The following is a 21935-nucleotide window of genomic DNA, read 5'->3' as shown; positions in this document are numbered from 1 at the left end:
ACTCCCTTGTGGACTGTGGTTAAAAGTTTATATTAACTTGATAGGACTGTTTAATTCACTTCCTGGTCATTCAAGGTTTGCTTTGGTTCTCATAGATTACTACACTAAGTGGCCTGAAGTAAGATGCATTGGGAGATGGATTCCAGGACTGTGATAACATTTCTAGGGAATGTGTGCATGAGGGAAGGGCTTCCGGAATATTTGGTCTCTAATAACAAAGTGCAATTTTTTTCCACTGAAGTGGAGGAATTTCTTAAAGCTTGCAGTATTAAACCTCTTAAAAGCTTGTACCACCCCCAGACAAATGGGCTGGTCAATTGCTTCAACCAAGTGTTGGGAGAGTATGTACATTGAGGTTTACAGAATAAGTGCGAGGTCAGTATGGCAATACAAACCATGTTGTGGATTTGTAGGACCACACCTCAGTCCTCTACCCAAGTTTCTCCTTTGGAACTTCTCAGGGTAGGAAACGGGCTATTTATTTCCGCCCTGCTTGGATGTCAAAATGGCTGAAGCAAAAGGCGGATGTGGAAATTATGGATTGTCTGATGGGAAAAAACATGACTTTCGCCTAACATAAGCAAAGGTATATTATGACACAAAAATGTATTTCTAAAAAAATCCATAAATGTTGAGGATTATGTGTGAATAAATAAATGTTTACATGCAGAAAAGGTGATTCAGAGTTTTCCACACCAATTAAAGTTGAAAAAGTATGTGGAAATGCTGTTCATGTAGGGGGTGGCCATTGTTGGAATTGTTCTGAAATTATGAAGGTTTGTCCCCAACAAAATGATAATCATCCAGTGGTGGAACAAAATAATGATATCACTCAAAACCAAGCACAGAAAAACTATGTGCAGGATGGTTCTCAAAGGATTCCAAATGGATCCCTACCTATACAGAGAAGCACACACCAGCATAAAGTGCTGTTCAGATATAGATGAATTATGTATTTATTCTAAAATATTTTCTGCTGAGTTAGTCTGATGTAAAGATGATTTCTTTGATGTAACAATATACTCTTCAGCCTACTTATACTATGGTGCAGGTTATGGAAATGTGTTATTTATACATTCCATTTTCAAAATAAGTTGCATTAGACTTTTAATTTGCTTTGGGATTTAAAGGGGAAACAGTTATCTTGTTTATATTTATATAGGTCATAAGGTTTCTATTTTATTTTATTGGCTACATAGCTCACATTTATTGTGTAGTTTTGTTTGAAGAGAACTGATCTAGTGTTCCTGGCTCCACACCAGCTCACAACTCTGCGTTTGTCTTACGATGTCCATTGTTTAAAGCTGGTGTGAAATTGTACCTGTGATCCTGCTGCCTGGGTAGTTTCTCATTAAGGAAAAAATCATTTTTGAGGCAGTTTTATCTTACAGCGTTGTTCATTACTACACAGTACTTCCGTGACAACCAGACCTGACGGGATGGGCATTTGGCTTATTCAGTTCCTCAGGACTCCTTGGTCAAAACCCACTCACCAAACCCCCCACCTTTGGGAGGTTCTGCTTTGGTATCTGTTCTGAAGATGAGGTTCTGCAGTTAGAAGTAATGTTGGAAATGGCCCTGTCTACAGAGTCACCCCCAAACTTGTTGCTTTCCTCCTCCTACTTTTTGCTGGATTTCTGCTTTTTGGCCTTAAGACTCTGTGCACTTTACCACTGCTAACCAGTGCTAAAGTGCTTGTGCTCTTTTCCTAAAACATGGTCTGATAGGCATATGCCTATTAGCATATTTAACTTACATGTAAGTCCCTTGGAGAGTGGTATACCATATAGGAGGGCATGTAAATGAAATGCTTCCAGTGGGCCTGAAGCATTATTGTGCCACTCACTTAAGTTGCACCTTAAAACGTATGCTGGGCCTGCCATTGGAGCCTGAAGGCAGTGTCCCACTGCTATGTCGACTTGGCATCTAAAACCCCTTGCCAAGCTTTAAACTCCCCTTTTATTATGTAAAGGTCACCCAGAAGATAGGCTAGCCTGCTGTGTAATTATAAGGTAGGCCATGCACTATTTAGTTTTACATGTCCACATAGTGAAAAACTCTTGGGTTTTAATACTGTGAGGCCTACCCCTCCCATAGGATAACATTGGAATACCTTTTTTATATTTAATAAGCTGTAATTCCAAAACTAGAGGTGGTAAATATATAATGTTTGGTATCTATGAACATGTAATGATCAACCCTATTTAATGGTAAAGTCAAATTTATAATTTCAAGTATGAAAATGTCACTTTTTCCTGCCCTTAGCCCTCCTCTGTGCCTGCCTTAGGTCACATGACTGGATGTAACTGACAATTAAGACTTTGTTAATTCATTCCAGACAGTCACATAATAGTGGCATGCGCAGAGCCTGACTGGGGCATTAACTGACTTGATTGGGGGGGTGGAGCTAAGCACAACCCCACTTGCACCTGAATAGGCTGAGCTCTGCCACCACACTATAGACTTAACAACCCTATATTGTCAGTGCATCCAGCTAGGAGCCAGGGCAGGCAGGAAACCCTGGAACTTCAAAGAACTCTTCTGTAAACTTCTCCCAACTTCCAGGAGCAGGGCACCAGGGTATACAAATAGGGCTCTAGACCCACTGTTATGTTCACTACTGGACCTGCCAGAGAACTGCCTGCTGCTTTGACCTGCTGTGCTTTCTACCAGACTGCTACTGTACCTGGAATGACTGCTTTGCTGCCTGGAGCCTGCCTTGGACCTTTGGAGGTCAGCCCTGCTGTGAAGTCTTGTATCTTCACCTACACCCAGGACTGTAGAAGTGACTCCAAAGGCTAGTTTAGCTGGACTCCTATTCAGAGCCACAGGGATATAATTTTAATTGTATTTATATAGCGCTTACTCCCCTGACAAGTTGGCAAACCGCTTCTCAGTGAGTAGCACGGTACTCCGAAACTTATAGGATAAGTGGTGAATTAGAGGGGAAATATGAGTACAGTATTAGTATAGGGAGGTATGATTTAATTTTAGCGGAGGACATGTGAGTTTGTTAGTTTGATTGAATATAATAATGGAGGGATAGAGAAGTGAAGAATCCAGGAGTGTTCATTGGGAGATCATAGTAGTAAGATGATGATTGGGATGAGTAAAGGAGAGATAGATAAGAGAAGAGTCTGTAGAAAGGGAATAGGGAGAGCACTGTAGTAAAACGGGGTTTGGGATGAGTCAAAGGAGAGATGAATGAGGGAGAATTTAGTAGGGTTGTTTGGGACATAATAGTGGTAAACTGAGGTTTGGGGTGAGCTGGGCGGGGTAGAGGAGAGAAGAATCTAGGAAGGGTTATTTTAGAGGTCATAATAGTAGAATGGTTTTGGAATGAGATTGACAGAGGCATAGGGTGATGGTGAGCCAAAGTAAAGTTTTCTAGGGAGTACATGTTTTCCCCTTGAACGGTAGTACTAAAGTAATAAATATATAGGTACATGATTACATAGTAAGGGAATATATGTGTAAGGAATATAATATATTTAGATTTAAGTTGTATTGTATAAACAGACTTTCAAGAGTTGCAGTATTTGAAGTTAATTTATTTGTGTACTTTTATAACATTATTTTATCTTTTCTCAATATTGCAATATTGAAATGCTTGTAGCTACATAGTTAAGATAATATTTATTTACTTATTGTAATAGATAACATAAAAGCAGTAATAAGCATCTAATCAAACAACTTATATAGAAACTATGCTATGACCTATGAATCTGTTAAGTGTAGAATAATACACACACACATAATATATATATATTCATACATACACCTACACATACATAATATATGCGTATAACAGTATGTAAAATATACATTTGTTAAAACAAGCCTGAAGAGTATGTTTATATTTTAAGTTAAAATTATTATTATATCTGTTTGTACACATAAATACACATATGTAGATACATACATATAATTAAATTATAAATGTTTACATATACAGGGATATGCAGTCCATTGCTTTTTGAGTATATTGGTTTATGTAGGAAAGAGCCAACTCTTGGGTAGTGTTCTGAAGATAAGATAAGTATCTGTGGATCTTACATTTGGGAGTAATTAATTCCATAGTGTGGCCACTTGAACCGATAAAGATGTATCATCTGTTGTCTTTTTGTTGTTGTTTTGAGACAGGGTGCCAATCTTGAGTGGAGGTTTCTTTGTGGAATGTATTTGGTGATTTTATTCCTGATAAAAAGCGGCCCTATTCCATGTTTTATTGGTGTTACAAAGCAGCTTGAAGGTGATCTTCTGGAAACCAGTAACCAGTGTAGGGCCCTCAAGGCAGGGGAGATATGGGGCTGGTGGCTTTACATGTAGGAGTAGTCTGGCAGCTGAGTTCTGAATGCATTGTTATTTTTCATAGTAGATAGAGATGATCCATGGAAGAGGCCACTGGTGTAATCCAGTTTAAATACTACAAGAGATATAGTAGCCAGCACCATGTGTGGAAATCCAGGGAGGGGGAAGGCTTCCATCATCTTGAATACGCACCTGGACCCAGCCCGAGTGAGTCTTAAACCCCCCAAGAGGTCTCTATCCACTCCTGGACCCTTGGTTGTGGTGCGAAAGGTGCCAATATGTCCATTTTCCTTGTGTTGTGTTTTCACTGTATTACTGTTTGTGTGCTTTTTAAGTACTTTACTCATTGCCTCTAAGTTTAGTCTCACTGCTTTTTGTACCAAGCTACCCAGGGTTAAGCACAGGTTAAGCACAGGATAAATTAGTAACTTTTTGTGGTTCACCCTGCAAGGGATTGTGGCTGTTTCTTGACCATACCCCACTCAACCAACAACCCAGTTTCTCACAAGTATCCATCAGAAGGACCAGTTACCTTCCGTAATTCTCTTTCTGGTTGAAACTCTATCTAGCCCCAGATTCCTCAATATATTCCCAATGTCCCACTCTGTGGATGGTCTCTTTTTACCATATAAAGAGGTCCCAAATTAGAGATCTCCACAGTGTTACCTCCAGTTGTTTTGTCCTCCATGTCTAAGGGCACAGATAAATTCAAACAACTGCTGTCAGCATGCAGAGGTGGTACTCCCATGCGGCCCCAATCCTTCACTTCCAGGGACAAATTGAAGCTAATGCATAGCCGCATGGCACCGCCAAGAGGCACACGGAAATACTGCTCTAAAAATTTCTAGATCCAGTGCGGCACCTGGAGATCATGCAAGCCTAAAGTGTATTTATAATTGATTACCTGTACACTGCTGTGACTGTATGGATTGGTTACCTTCAGATAAGATGTGACTGAAGCATCTGTATTTAAATGTTAGCCACACCTGATGACTAAGATGCATCTCCTCTCCTGGTGCAACACTATTTGTAGTAGTTAGTATTACACCGCGTAGATACTTTACTGAGTTCATGCCTCGGTCCAGGCACACATGTAAGCAGTGGGTCTAGGGTCTTCATCAGCAATTCCGATGTCTGCCATTAGATCATGCAAGCCTAAAGTGTATACACCAGAAAGAGTGTTACTGAAGGTAAGTAACTCGTTCTTGTTGTATCTAACGGAAATCATGAGCCACCAGGAAACTGTATAGCTTCATGTCATAGAAGTGCACATCTAGGCTTACCAAAAACATTATAACATTATATTTAATTGGGTGCAGCTGATTTAGTAAAAGCAGGTATTGGTAGTGCAGTATGTTTTATAACTAGCCACCAAAACTGTTCTTCATGAACGTTCTTAGTCAAGGCCATATTGTTTCATGTTTTATCATTTGGCTTATGGTAGCTGTTTACCTTTTAATGCATTTAAAAAAAACAGAATTTGTGTTTAGATGTTCATTATGTCCTTATGTGTTCTCCTTGTTGTTTCTGGATTACTTATTTTCTCTTTTGGACTCAGGTGTCGAGATAATGTTACAAAAATGCCATGGATCACCAATGTTATGCTAGTGGAAGTAATGCATGGTGCCTACTGTGCGTTTTCCACTCCATCATACCAAACAGGAGTGTATTAGCCCTTGGGAATTGATTACCTGTACACTGCTGTGACAGTATGGCTTGGTTACCATCAGATAAGATGTGACTGAAGCATCTGTATTTAAATGTTAGCCACACCTGATGACTAAGATGCATCTCCTCTCCTGGTGCAACACTATTTGTAGTAGTTAGTATTACACCACGTAGATACGTTACTGAGGGCATGCCTCGATCCAGGCACACATGCAAGCAGTGGGTCTAGGGTCTTCATCAGCAATTCAGATGTCTGCCATTAGAAGTGAAGTGAGTGTGAGTTGTAGGATTGTGACCAACGGCATAAAAATGATGGCCCTGATGGATTGGGTACTGGTGGTTTTCCTGATTGAAGACAGTGTCTACAAACTGTAAATTAGTAAAACTGTGGCCGTCTATTGCTTGATTGAAAAAATGCCATAGTCAGCCTTGTTGTTATTCTTGGTGTTTAACCGAAAAATTATTGTGAGTATTATAAACTGTTGTGTGGTGTTTGGTATAACTCATGATTCTCATGGGGAAATAAATATCTGCAGTACTAGTAAGACACTGTGATGGATATGTAACTAGATTGAACAACTGTTGTATAAGGAAGACAAGGGTAATATATTGGGAACTGTATAGAAGTTGTTTCTAATTTTGTGGTGAACGGTGTATCAGTGTGAAAAAAACATACGGGGAGACCTCTAGAGACTGTCACCGGAGAGGGTGCGAGGTGCTCAGTGCACTGCACATCTAATTTTGAAAGGATTTAATGCTAGTCCTAAATTTTGTTTGTTAGTATTGGGAAGTATGAGGGATGCAGCATATAACCTGTACACTTAACCTCTTCCATGCTGAGGATGGAATGGTTTCATTCTCAGCCATGGTTGGGCGTGTGTTGAGGACAGAACCATTCCGTCCTCTGCACATGCCTAGCAAATCTCTCTGGTGTAAGCACTAGAGGGACTTCCTGCTGCAAAAACAGCCTCAAGAGTTGGGGAAGAGATTCTCCAGCTCCCTAAGCTATCTCTTCCACATTCCCTCTACAGTTAGTGCCTTTTTTGAGAAGTCAGATAAGTTTATTTAATTTTCTGTACCCAGAGAGTTGGGTTAAATCTTCCTCTTGTTCATAGTTTGTATTGCACTATGCTGACATTCTCAGATTACTTACCTAAAACAGATTTAGGAACTGGATGTGTCACTATTTTGGATAACAAATACATACTGTTGCAGTAGATTGAAGCTATTAGGACAATTTTTGGATCTTTTGTAAAGTTTTGATAACTATTTTGTATGCTTGGAATATTATTCACTGTTTCTGGGGACGGATATACTACACATTCAGAGATGGCCGCCACAAAGAATGTAGTGGGGAGAGTCCTCTATGTTTCACGTGTTTCAAGTTTAAAATGGGAATGCAATCTGGTCAAAGTTATGTGATCAAGCCCTTGCAAAAAATGATTTTTCAATGGAAACATAGTCCTAACTTTAACTACCTAGTGGCGAATGCCACTAGGTTAAAAAAAATAAAAAAATATATATATATATATATATATATATATACTATTTTTTTTTTTTTATATATATATATATATATATATATATATATATATATATATATATATATATATATATATATATATATATATATATATAAAAATAAATAAATAGTTGCTATAGAAAAAGCATTTTTTTACTTCCCTATATCTTTGGGGCCTGTTGATGAATCTTCACAAAATTTCCCCAAACAATTTGATGCTTACTGCAGCTGCTGCCTGGAAAGTTTCAGGGTGATCCATCAAGTGGGGGGCCCAGAAAATGGAGGGGGTCCCAAAACGTGTTTTCCCTATGTATTTTTCCTTAGGGATTTTGAGTACGACTATAGCCCGAACCTCTGGACGTAAATGCACAAATTATAGCAGAATAGTCGCTCTTGGTCCAGAAAGAGCCCTCTTTGTTATTTGGTGTAATTCTGGTCAGTAGTTTGGGAGATATTAAAGAAAAAACAAATTTGTATATATAGGGACGCGAAGGTTCCACAAACCCTTGCTGAGATCTGATTGGCTGCCAATACTTCAACCAGGAAGTGATGCCAACCATCTTAGAACTCCGCTTCAGCTGAGTCCCTGAAAAAAATATTTTAAAAAAAGAGGGCAGGGTAGGGACACCCTGACCCATTATCTCTCTGTTGAGGTCAGAAAACCATTTTTTTAATGTAATTTTGTCTGGAAATTGCAGGGGATCCAGCAAAAAATAATAAAAGAAAAAAACAGGTGTGGGCTCTATCGTACTTGCTTTGAATAGAGCCCTCGGGTGGGCCAGATCCCACGGGCATATATATATATTTTTTAAAGCAGGGACGCACACCGGGGCTTCCTCTTAAGGCTGGTTGAGCCCTGGGGACCACCACCTCTGTTTATAATCACAGAGCGGGGCTGCACTGCCCCCCTTTCGGGCCATATGTGGTCACAGTGACCACCACCTTCCTGGGACTAGCCCATGCTCAGAGGATGAAGGGGGGCTTCACAGACTCCCCTTCTGCGCTTCTAAAAAGCCCAGGGGGAACCACCACATCCCCAGGGCTTTGTTTCAAATCAGGGACAGGGCAACGCTGTCCCCTTCCCAGGCCATATACAACCATGGTGACCACCAGCTCCCTGGGGGACCCCTTGCACAGATATGAAAGGGGGACTGCGCTGACCCCCTCCCCCCCCTTCTGGGCTTCTAAGAAACCCCAGGGACCACCACCTCCCCGGGCTTTGTTTCAAATCTCGGAGGGGGCTGCACGGATCCCTCCCGGGCCATATCCGGCCCCTGGGACCATCCCCTCCCCGAGGCCAGCCCATGCTCAGAGAAGGAGGGGTGCCAGGCAGGCCCCCCCTCCTGTAGCCATATGTGGTCCTAGGGACCACCATCCCCCCCCCCCTCCCAGGGCCGCTTCCTGATATGTCCCAGAGTGCCACCACTGGGACATAGCTATTTGCTGTGATTTGGCAGGAGCTTTAACAGCTCACACCAAGTCGCAACAAACAAGAACTCCAGTTTTTGCTTGCTTGGAGCAGAGTTTTCATCTGTGGGCAGGGAAACAGACGAAAGGATTGCTTTCACACAAAGGGAGCTGCATGTTTAGCAGCTCCCTCTGTGTGAGAGCAATGCCTGCTCCTGCAGGAGGCGGGGAGCTGGCTGGGACCTCGGGTGCATTTAGGCTCCTCCTGCAGTTCCAAGTGCTGATGACTTGGGTCCCCTGGGGGACTCCCAGGAAACATGGCTGGGCCGTGGGGAATGGGGTCCCAGGGTTAAAATCAGCCAGAAAGGGCACCGCGTGGCTTACCTACCCAATAAAAGATAGTATATTTTAAGGGCGGGAACCGGGGGATGCGGTCCCATGGGCTGATATCAGCCGTTATAATCAGCAGTTATAGTTAGTTATTTCAAGTAATTATAACGTGCGCCCTAAGGTAACTATAACTCGCACCTGTGTTGGCTGTATGTGGGGGTTTGGTTACAGGCCAGGCCCTGCGGCCAACCCCCGCTGGGCACAGCCAAAGGCCATGTGTGGCAGTGGTTGTATTAATGTGTAATGCTTATATAATACTTTACATTTAAAAACGTTTTACAAATGCACCCAAAAAACTAAAGGTTACAGGGACAATATAGATAGGTTGCTGTTTTACCCATACAAAACCATAGAAAGGCAGCAGTTATAGTCATACGAATCTGAAGAAACAATAACTTGTGCCGTTAAACAACTTTAGACCACGATTTATAGGTTCTTAACATAAGTATATGTATAACTGTAACTGCTGAATTTCTGTGGTTCTGTATGGGTAAAACTTCGTAACTATAGTGTAATAAAATATATATAATGTCCCTGTAACTTTTGTTTTTTGTGATATATATGTTTTTGTGTGTGCGTGTGTATATCTCTGAAAGATCTTCCCACATATTTACTAAAGTACATTCCTTCTATTGGATGGAGGTGTGGGAGGGGTGCCTTCTCAATGAATCACATTCACAGTTGCTCTCTCTGTGAGACTGAATTAGCATAGATCCAGCACAGATACTCACTCACTGTGTGAGAATAAATTTTCTTAGTAGTACCAAGATGCTTTTCATCAAGAAGATAATATGATGTAAACTTTAATGACACAACTATTATACTTCTAGGTCAGCACATCACAAATAATGGGTCAAGATCCACTGGTGGGTTGCAAGTCGATTTCTGTTGTGTTGTGAAAGTCCTGGTCGACTTGTAAGTAATATTTAAAAATGATTACTCATTTTTGTGCACCAGTGCAAAGGAGCTGAACATTGTCGCTAAAGCCTCATTATGAGTTTGGCAGTCTGACAGACAGCCATCATACCAGCATCCTCTCCCCCAGTCATATTTGGATGTTTCCACTGGGCTGACCGGCAGAAACATCGTATTACGACATTTTTAACAGTCAGCCTGGTGGAAACAGTGCTATGCCATTGGCCTCGCTCCCTTAAGGGATCTGAGGCCAATGCTGTCGCACAGCAGCACCCTCGGAATGCGCACTGTCTACGCCATAGATAGTGCATATTCTGAGGGTGCTGGCAGGGGGGCCCTGCACTGCCCATTCAATGGCTGTGCAGGGCCCACCTTTGGCCCCCAGCACTGGTTTGACTGCCATGGAAAGGCTGGCAGAAAGTGGACTAGTGATCAGCACAGTGGTGCTGCTTTTTGCATTGCGGTGGCTGACCACGACTTCGACTGCCACTACCATGTCGGGATCAATGAGCCTGGTGGTGCGTGGCTGGTGGCGGTCCCCTGGCAATCTGACTGCCAGGTTTGTAATGTGGTGGTCAGACCGCCAGGAGTGAGGCAGTCCACCGCCACTGTGAATTTGGTGGTTGTAGGACCCCCAAACTTGTTATGAGGCCCTAAGTCTAGTTTTAAAACAAGCTATTGCAAGTATTCCCAAGCAACGCTTTGGGTGAACCTTCCAGTATTTGTTGCTGCTGTCGTTTTACTTCACAAAGCTATTCCAACAGAGAATGTGTTCTCTATATGTGATAATACACAACCATACTAATTGTGTAAGACTTTCACACACAAATTGATAGGGATGGATTTGGCATAACAACCAAAACTGTCAAGTTTAGATATGGAGAACCAGGTTTGAGTCCAAGACCTGACTCAGCATCCTTTGATTATGGGGAAAATCACTTAATCTCTCTTACTTATAATAAAATATCATACATGGATAGATAGAGATAGAGTTATAGATATATTTATGTATAGTCACTTTAAAAAGAAAAAAAAAAGTTACAGGGCCTTTATAGATAGGCTCACATTTTACACATGCAAAACCATTGAAATTCACCTGTTAGTTAGTTATTTCAAGAGATTATAACTCGCACCCTAAGGTAACTATCACTCGCGCCCTTGCCATGCAATGCCAATTACCCCACAAATTGCAGCACTCATGACATCTTTGATAACATCATCGATAATGTCACTGAAACGTGCAGTAAAATTATTGATCAGATACTGTGCATGGCGGGGGCGCAAGTTATAGTAAATTGAAATAACTATATCAGGTGAATTTCTATGGTTTTGTTTGTGTATAATGTGAGCATAAACTATAACGTCCCTGTAACCGTTGATTTTTTTTAAAGTGAATTTCTCTGTTTATTTTAAAATTCTGTTTCCTAACTATAACATCCCTGTAACCTTTGGTTTTTCAGTGAATTTCTTAGTTTTTTGTTTATGTAAGTAATTGCCCTGCAGCCAACCCTTGTAGCAACCCAAACCTGCGCTGTGCAAGGCCTAAGGCTGTGCGCAGTCGGGGTTGCCGGAGAGACTGCCTTGTGGATAACCCCTATAACAGCCCAAGCCCACACAGTTCACGGCCTTCGGTTGTGCCACCCAACCATGTTCTTCAGCCGTGTGCAGCAAGAGTTGGCTGCAGGGCCCAGCCTGTGGCCAACCCCTATGACCACCCAACCCCACGCTGCGCACAGCCTTTGGCCGTGTTCAGCGGGGGTTGGCCATCAGGTCTGGCTTATTGCCAGGCCTGGCGGCCAACCTGCACATGGTCTTCGATCATGCACAGAATGAGTTTCGATGCAGTGGGTGTTTTTTCCAATTTTTTTCTAGATTCACGGATCCACCTGTGGATTCATGGATCCAAGATCAAACTGAAAAATATTGGGCAATTATTAGCCCACAGGGGCTCCCTAAGGGACCCCTCTGTGTCCTATGGGGTCAGGATACTTGTATCCTGAACCCTTAAGTGTTTTTTCACTGTTCGTTTCCCATCTCTGACCTATCATGTTGTGGCCAGCCAATGAAGACCTTGCGTTTATCCCGGATATGCGGATCCGGACCCCAATCCGTGGAGGATCCGCATCCCTATATGTCTATATTTCTGGGAGTTAAATTAATCCAAAACTACTGAACAGATTTACACCACACTACAAAAAAGCATATTCTGTAAAACACCATTTAACTTCCTGCCAAATTTGGTGTAATTCTGTTCAGTGGTTTGGGCTGTAGGTGTTTCTAAAGACCCTAGGGGAAAAATGCATAGGGAAAACGTGTTTTGGGACCTCCCATTTTTGACAGATTGCCCAGAAACTTTCAAGACAGCAGCTGAACTGAAGAAAGTATAAGTTTTGAAAATTCTGTGAAGATTTGTTAAGCAGCGCCAAACTTATTGATAAAATAAAAAATGCCCTGTGAATGGAAACTAGGTCCTAACAATACCTAGTGGCGACCTCCACTAGGTAATATATATATGTATATGCAAAATAGAAAGGGGGTGGGGGTGGGGGGGTGTGCGCACACGGTCCAAAATGCAACTCTAGGCCTTGTTTTAACAAAAAAAAAATTGGTCAAATGGCCTTATCCCTTATTTCCCATACTTTCTTGGATTTGCTAAAATCTGTCATATCAATCCCAAGATTTTTGTGAAGTCTTCATTTTAGAGAACGGATGCCACAGGCCAGCACTGAACCCTAAAAAGTGTTCCAGCTCCAGATTCCAGTACAGGTCACCCTCTGCCACTTTTATCAGTACCATGGCCACAGTCCGATGTCAAATGGCGTGGTCAAGGTCATGAAGTCTAGAAACAATTGCTGTTATTACTCGTGGTTCCAAAACGTTTGGGAAGCATTGTTATAGATGGTTTCCTTTTTTGCCCAACAGAAAAGAGGAGCCGTCTCTGGGCAAGCTTAGAGGAAGGCTAGCACCAGATCGTCTGAGTATTCCTTCTTGTGTTTACCCACTAAATTTAGAACTCAACATATAGTGAATGCCCCACTGACAAACTATCCTCCAGCTTCGCCATCTAGTTGGCAAAGTTGCAATGTTAACTGCTTCAAATGTTGAGGTAGCTTATGACCCCGAGCTGGCCACGAGACTGGGATTTATGATTCTAATTATTTTGTGTAAGGATAAAAAAAACATGTTTTTCATTTGAGTTAATTATTAGTGCATTGTTTGTATGTTTCTCAGCGACAGATTCAATTCAGCCAGATACAACTGAAATGAGTCCAGTGGATGAAGGAGTCGACTGTGGGTCGCAAGACGAGGCGGTGAAGGAGATATGTAAAAGTCTATGCCCTGTGGGTGAGTGGTCTTTTCACCTAAGTCATGGGGATGGTCATGGGGATGGGTGGATCAGAGGTGAATAAGAAAGCAAGCGGTGAACATGAAAGGATTGCCCACTAAGATGCCACATATTTTACGTTTATTTATTACTAAGTGAAAATAATGTTGCTAACTCAATTGCTACTGGCATCTACAGCAACTGAAAAAGCAGTGAAAATAGAAAAAATAACTTATGAAAAAATGGAACTTGATTTGCTTACGATGCTTTGGTCCACTACCCATTTTCCTGGAATTTACCATATTTATTATAAAACATTACAGATCATGCATTATAATGTAGTACTACTGAAATTTCACACAGCCAAAGTTGAGAATGTCTATCCCTCATCTGACCCAGATTGTAACTTATATTCACTCAGTGCTACGACACCCACTGTCCTATTAAACTACCCCACCTTTAGTGTAACCTTGCAGAGTGCCACTTCACCCACAGATTCACTCAAATCTTCATCATACCCATGTCCTCATACTCTGCTCCTGCAAGTGTGCCATCTAGTTTACACCTGTAGTATGTTTTATCTATTTTTGGGTTTGTTTGGGAAAGAATAGCACATGCCTTAACAGAAGAGGTTGCCTACAATTTCCTTAAATGCAAAAACAGATGATGGACGGAATGCAGAGCAAATCAAACATTCACCCCCAGTCACAGATCTGGGTTTAATCCATCAGTTTTTTTGCTTGCCATGCCATTTCAGTTTGGACCCAGCCATATGCAAATCAGTCTTTGACCCTGAAACCTGTCCCAGGATGCTTGTTTCCGATCCAGGGAGGACCTGGCCTGGCAGTTCGGGCTGGACTGTTCCCATGAGGAACAGGGTCAAGACTGATTTGCACATGGCTGGGTCTAAACTGGGGTGGCATGGTGAACAAAAGAACAATGGATTAAACCCAGATCTGTGACTGGGGGTGAATGTTTGATTGGTTCCGTATTCCATCCATCATTTGTGTTTTGCTTTACAATTTCCTCAGAAGCACAGCTTTACACAGTCATGACATCAAGAAACAGGTTTGAAATTGTTATTAGGTATGATATTTTTACTGGAAGCAGGGCACTGAGCATACATCTATAAATATGTGTCTACAACTTACAAGGTTAATTGTAAATATATATGTATAGTCACTTAATGTTTTTTTAAACATATTCAGCTGTAAATGTAGAACACAAGCCGATACTTAGTTTGAGGCCGATGGATTCCAGTGCTCGGCGCAGCACTTAGTCAAGACCGTTGTCTGTGCCAGTCTACCACAAGGTGGCATTGTCTTGCTCTTTTAAAGAGGATGACAACACCAATTAATTATTAATTTAATATACATTAAAAATGACTGTTACTTGCCACCCAAACATTCTTATACCTTTGGGGGCCTTGAATAGTCTGAATTGTCACACTTGTAAGGGTGTGATGGTTAGTAGTTAGCAACATGGCTACCATTGACAGTATTTCATGGGCAATGTGTAATGCAAGCGGCAGTGAGCTGGCGAGAGCCATGGCACTTATTTTTATTTATTTTTATGAATTAAGCACTGACTCAAGCACATTAACATAATAATTAAAACAACACGTGACTTTACTTCTAGACTACAATTCCTGGTGATCTGTACAAAGGCCTAAGACAATGCAAAGAAATATTTTGTGTGTGTACATTTTATATATATATATATATATATATATATATGTTCAGTGGCATGTGGAACTGTAGATACACATGCTGTGCATAAGTCCGCCACATAGTGTTGGGCTCGGAGTGTTACAATTTTTTTTTTTTTTTTTAAAGAATGTTTTCGAGTCACGAGATTGAGGGACTCCTCCGCTCGGTAATATTGCGCATGGGCATCGAGTTCTTAGTTAGATTGTTTTTGTTCCGCTGTCTGGTTCGGACGTGTTTCCTCTCACTCCGGGACTTTTTGGTTCAGTATACTCTGAACTTTTCTGAACTTTCTATAAAATGTGGGTATAGTTTAGATCGCATTTTCTTACTGTCGATAGCTGATCTGATTGTAATCGTCTGGTTCGAGTTGACCGCTCCCTTTCTGGGCCTTCTTCGATACATTATTTGATCAAATAATGTAAAAGTCATGGAACGTACTCAGTTTTGTTTCTGTTCTCTGTGTCACGCAAAATTTCCTTACACCGATCAACATTTGGTGTGCAGCCTCTGTTTGTCTCCGGAACACAGAGAGGAGACCTGCGGCGCTTGCAGATTGTTCCGATCCAAAACAACTCTTCGGGACCGGAGAGCGCGTCAGATGGGGATGGTGACCAAGCTGGCAGAACACACACTGGACATTTTCTTTGGAGAATACGCGCAAGAAGAAGAGCTGCTTGTAGCAGTTTCCATTGAGGATTCCGATTCGGATCAAGACTCAGAAGGGGGCATCACACAGCGCAGTACGTGATTACAGCAGGCCCCTCACACCAAACAAAGACAGTAAAAAAAGACTCCTACATTGGTCTTCGGTCCTCCACTGCCTTCCGGCCATGGTTAGACCCAAAAAATACCTTCCGAAGACCAACCCTTGGGTTCGGCACCAAAGCAGAAGACCAAGGTGCAGTTGACACATACCAAACAGGCTGCCGCACCTCTTTCGGTGCTGAGTCGAAAATCAGACTCCTCTGCTTAGGAGCCGAAAAAGAGACTACCACTTTCGGAGCTGACAATTTCGGTTTCAGTCAAGCATTCCACCAAAATTTCAGAATCAACAGATAACAATGGTAAACGTTCTTCAATTACTAAGGAGTCTTCGAAGATCCAACCTATTTTAGAGGTTATGGATGCCAAACAAAGAAAAATCCATATACACAAAGAGACAGGAAGGATTGTAGCATCTCTTCCTCCAGCAACCAAAAGAAAATTAACTTTTCAAGAGACTTTAGTCGCTGGGTCTCCACCAACTAAAGTCCGTGAGCAAAAGGAGAAGCAGAAGACAATGCAACTGCAGTCTTCACCACCTCACTCTCCTTATCTTCCTATTTCACGACCACCATCACCACCCTCACCCACACATTCAGCAGTTTTCACCACAGGCCTCACCTATATCACCACATGAGGATGATTTCACTGATCCTGAAAATGATGTAGATACATGGGATCTATATCATAGAGATCCTATTTTACCTAATGATCCGGATTTGTAAACAGCAAGACCATCTCCTCCTGAGGACACAACTGCCTATAATCAGGTTATAGCCAGGGCAGCAACATATCATAATGTGCAGTTACATACTGATCGTATCGAGGATGATTTCTTGTTCAACACATTGACATCTACTCATGAGGAGTATCAGTGTCTCCCTACGCTTCCAGGCATGTTTAGACATACTGAAGATATATTTAAAGAACCAGTAAATTATTACACCAAGGGTAGACAAAAAATATATAAACCAGCACCATCTGACCCAGTTTTTATTAGAGCACAATTATCACCTGACTCTATAGTGAGATCAGCGAGGAAAAGGGCTAAAAGTCAATCTACAGGAGATGCCTCTGCTCCAGATAAAGAGAGTCATACTTTTGATGCAGTGGGTAAAAGGGTGGCTACTCAGGCTGCTAATCGTTGGAGGATTGCAAGCTTTCAGGGACTCCTTGCAAGGTATGACATGGCTCATTGGGATCAAATGGAAGATTGATTGCAATCTCTTCCACCAGAGCACCAGAAAAGGTGGCACCAAATAGTGACAGAGGACAGGCTATTTCTAATAATGCTATTAGATGTGCTACTGATGCAGCTGATACAGCTGCAAGGGACATTAACACCAGCATAGTCATTAGAAGACATGCATGGCTTAGGGCGTCGGGATTTAAACCAGAAATTCAACAAGCAGTTTTTAACATGCCCTTTGACAAACAACATCTATTTGGCCCGGAAGTGGATACCACAATAGATAAACTGAAAAAAGATTCAGAAACTGTTAAAGCCATGGGTGCTTTATATACCACACCTAATAGAGGTAACATTTGTAGGTCACAGTTTAGGGGTGGTTTCAAACTATCAACCACAGAACCATCTACCTCACAACACAAACAAGGAACATGTTTCTATAATAGGGGCTCATTCAGAGGATTATAAAGAGGATCTCAGTATAAAGGAAAGGCTAAATTAACCACTTCCAGAGGTTCTACTGCATTAACAAAGTAGTGACTTATTAAACATCCCCACATACAATATATCTCCTGTTGGAGGAAGACTGGTGAATTTCTACTCCCAACGGCAAAGCATCACCACAGATCAATGGATTCTATCAATTATCCAACATGGTTATTGCCTAGAACTCATCTCTACTCCACCAAACATTCCCCCTTGTTCACACAGAATGACTCAGGAACATCTTATTCTCTTAAAACCAGAAGTACAATCACTACTGATCAAAGGATCCGTAGAGATCGTGCCTATATCCCAACAGGGATTAGTAGTATATTCACTATACTTCCTCAAACCAAAGAAAGACTGTCCTCTAAGATAAGCCTTAGATCTCAGGCCCCTCAATCTATATATTCTGTCGGAGCACTTTAATATGGTCACTCTACAAGATGTCATTCCCCTATTACAAAAACAGGACTACATAACAGCATTAGATCTCAAAGATGCTTACTTTCACATTCCAATACATCCAGCACATTGAAAATACCTAAGATTTGTAATAGCAGGAAAGCATTATCAATTCAAAGTGCTACCGTTCAGGGTAACAACAGCACCAAGGGTGTTTCCAGAATGCTTAGCAGTGGTTGCAGCATTTCTCAGTGGGCAAAACATACACATATTCCCCATACCTAGACGAATGGCTCATAAAAGCCACAACAAAACAGAATTGTCATCAGCATACTCAATATACACTAAACATCCTACACAACTTAGGATTTACAGTCAATTTCCCAAAAAACTCATCTTCAACCATCCCAAAAACAGCAGTCTGGGAGCAATTCTAAACACTCAGTCAGGTTTGGCATATCCAAACCCACTAAGGATCCAAGCTTTCCACAATCTCATATCTCAAGTGCAATACAACCACAGTTATACAGTAAAACTAATGATGAAACTTTTAGGGATGTTGGCGTCATGTATAGCCATAGTTCCCAATGCAAGATTGCACATGCGGCCACTACAGCTGTGCCTTCCTCGACAATGGTCTCAAGCACAGGGTCAAATTCAGGATCTAGTGTTGTTGGACCGCCAAACTTACAGTTCTCTGCAATGGTGGAATTACACCAACCTTTTGAAAGGACGTCCCTTTCAAGACCCTGTGCCTCACACCTTAATTGCAACAGATGCATCACTGATAGGTTGGAGAGCACATCTCAACAACCTCACCATACAAGGCAAGTAGGATTCACAACAAAAAACATTTTATATAAATCACTTGGAACTCTTAGCATTAAAAGCTGTTTAGACACAAATCACACACAAAATAGTGTTGATACAGACAGACAATATGACCACAATGTATTATCTGCAAAAACATGGGGGGGGCACTCGTCCCAATTATCTCTCTTAGCACAGACAATATGGAACTGGGCAATTCACAGTCAGATGCAAACCCATAATAGGACAATGTTATGCAGCTAAATTGAAACACTTTGTATACTATTGTCAACCAAAACATATTGATCCACTTAAAGCGTCAGTACAGTATATTGTTTGTTACTTGCTTCATTTACAAAAAGCAAACTTGGCATATTAATCTATTAGAATTCATCTAACAGCTAAGGCTGCTTATCTTCAAAACTACAGCAAACCTCATTGTTAAGATTTCCTGTTATTAAAGTCTTTATGGAAGGCCTTAAAAGGGTTATTCCACCTAGAGTGCCTCCAGCACCTGTGTGGAACTTTAATATTGTACTTAAAAGACTTATCGGACCACCATTTGAACCCATGCATTCTTGTAATCTACAGTTTCTATCATGGAAGGTAGCTTTCTTAGTAGCTATCACTTCATTAAAAAGGGTTAGTGAAATTCAAGCATTCACTTTAGAAGAACCTTCCTTTCAAATGCATAAACACTAATTAGTTTTAAGAACAAATCCTAAATTCTTACCAAAGGTGGTTTCACATTTTCAGATCAATCAATCGGTGGAATTGCCAGTCCTTTTTCCACAGCCAGATTCAGTTGCTGAAAGGGCTGTTCGTACCCTTGATGATATAAGCAGGGGTGTGGATTTATTCAAATATCTACTTGTCCACGGGACAGGTTGCTTCTCAAATCTACTTGTCCTGTAAAAAGATCTACTTGTCCCTTTGGTGCCATGTAGTGTGGCGCCAAATTATAGCATCAATCTCATTATGTAAGAGCTCTGATAATAGCTTCTCTGATTATGCCAGGGCTACTACCATAGTAGGGCTTGAATACTAGCAGTTTCAGTCCCTACTGTAGCAATTTCCTTATTTTTCCACCTTTCTGCAGATCTGCATACTGGGGCTGGAGGAAGCAGTAAGCAATAGTTCCAGGGCTGGAATGCCTTTGAGTCTGCAAACCTACTAACCTGCATGTTTTAAAGATTTTCACCAGCTTCTCTCTAATATTTTTCCATAATAAGAAAGGTTGGACATTTACTCCTGACAATGGCAGAATTAGAACTTCTTCCAGGGTTGGCAAGAAAGTGGCTGGAGGGAAAATGAACTTGCAAATGCTCAATAGATTTTCACATGAGCAAATCTACACATGCGTATTTACCCATGCTAAAATACAGTTCACAAATATTTTATAGGGGTACGACATATACCATGGGTGCACTTTTGTGACTTTCTTTAAGAATTTGGGGCCACATGTAGGTAGGTTCAGATTTGTGACCCGCAAATTGCGAGTCGCAAATCCGAATGTAGGATGGTGTCCCTGACACCATCTGTGATTCGCAAGGGCTTCGCAAATGCTCACCTCATGAATAATCATGAGGTGGGTCGCAATTTGCGACCCCCTTGCGAATAGCGGCCTCACAGGGATGGTGGCCTGCTGGAGACAGCAGACCACCATGTCTGTGACTGCTTTTCAATAAAGCAGTTATTTTTTTTTTGTAATGCAGCCCGTTTTCCTTAAAGGAAAACGAGATGCATTACAAAAACGAAAAATTAAACGTTTTCGTTTCATTTTTTCAGAGCAGGCAGTGGTCCGCAGGACCACTGCCTGCTCTGAAAAAATGTTTACAGTGACATTCACAATGGGGAAGGGGTCCCTGCGGGACCCCTTCCCTTTTGTGAAAGTGTTAGCACCCATTTGAAATGGGTGCAAACTGAGATTGGTTTGCGCCCGCATTCGCAAAACAATCCTACATTGCACTGCGAGTCGCAATTAGGAAGGGAACACCCCTTCCTAATTGCGAGTCACAAACCCGTTTTGCGATTCGGTAACCAGGTTACCGAATCGCAAAACTGGGTTTGTGCATCGCAATGTGCTTTTTGCACGTCGCAAACAGCGAAAGTCGCTGTTTGCGACATACAAAAAGCTACCTACATGTGGGTCTTGGTCCCTAATTAGGGCTGGTGTTAACAAAGACATTTTGTTTTTATTAAACTTCTATTTCTCTCTCTTTCGGCTGATTTACTGTGAGTGATCGCATTCTTCTCTTCCACAAGGAGCATATTGGCACCCAAAGTAGTTTTGTTCAGTGTCAGGAACTATAGTGGCAATCAGTGATGTAATGAAACTGGAGGGTGCCCCTTTGCAAAGAACATGGAGGAGCCCCCTCTCCAGACTCACTCAGGGCAGGTGCTGTGCTGAAGGGGCCCCCTGGAGGGCGGCTGCGAGGCCTTTGTTATGCCACTGGTGGCAACATGTGCTTTTATAGTTTAAAAAAGTTTTTTTTTTTTTTTTTTTGCCAGTGTTTGTTACAATGTTGAGGACCTGGTAGCTCCCACAACAATAAAGTGTTACAAAAGCCATGTCAAAACAAGACACGCATTGATGAAACTAAAAGACTTATAAAAATATGTCAGATCAGTTGGCTTTGTCAGTGTTTGTTTATTTTCATGCTTCCCATAATCGTGTTGAAGATGGTTACACTGATTTTCCATTAGAAATATTTTGGGGAAATACTAGCATGCATCAAAACATTTTACTAAATGACACTTCATTTGCATATAATCAGAGAGCATTCTGGGAGCATTATACTTAGCCTCATAGCCTAAACTTTTCAAACATGTGTATACACGTTTTTTTTTTTGTACTGGAACCAACGTCAGTAGTGAAGTGTGACATTAAAACATTTATTTACAGCACTCACCCTAATAATGAAGGTTTTCAAATAATGATGCATAAATACAAGTTCGAACAGCATTATCTCTTGGAAACACATTACCTCAACTGCAGAGAGTTCCACTCTCTGTAAACAGGCAGCCAAAGGGTTTGTG

At 41.5% G+C, this 21935-nt stretch overlaps 1 protein-coding gene across 6 annotated transcripts in view; it reads left to right on the top strand.

Moving 5' to 3' along the window:
• Positions 1–21935, top strand: part of LOC138261605 (zinc finger protein 605-like) — a 396374-nt gene that overhangs the window by 240540 nt on the left and 133899 nt on the right. For all 6 annotated transcript variants that reach the window (XM_069210711.1, XM_069210713.1, XM_069210716.1 and 3 more), the window contains one exon: positions 13445–13558. In XM_069210711.1, coding sequence (XP_069066812.1) covers positions 13445–13558 — 114 coding nt within the window. The remainder of the gene's footprint in view (positions 1–13444; positions 13559–21935) is intronic.

Source organism: Pleurodeles waltl, chromosome 10 (assembly GCF_031143425.1).
Source record: "Pleurodeles waltl isolate 20211129_DDA chromosome 10, aPleWal1.hap1.20221129, whole genome shotgun sequence".
Lineage (NCBI taxonomy): Eukaryota > Metazoa > Chordata > Amphibia > Caudata > Salamandridae > Pleurodeles > Pleurodeles waltl.
This window is presented reverse-complemented; position numbering and strand designations above follow the sequence as displayed.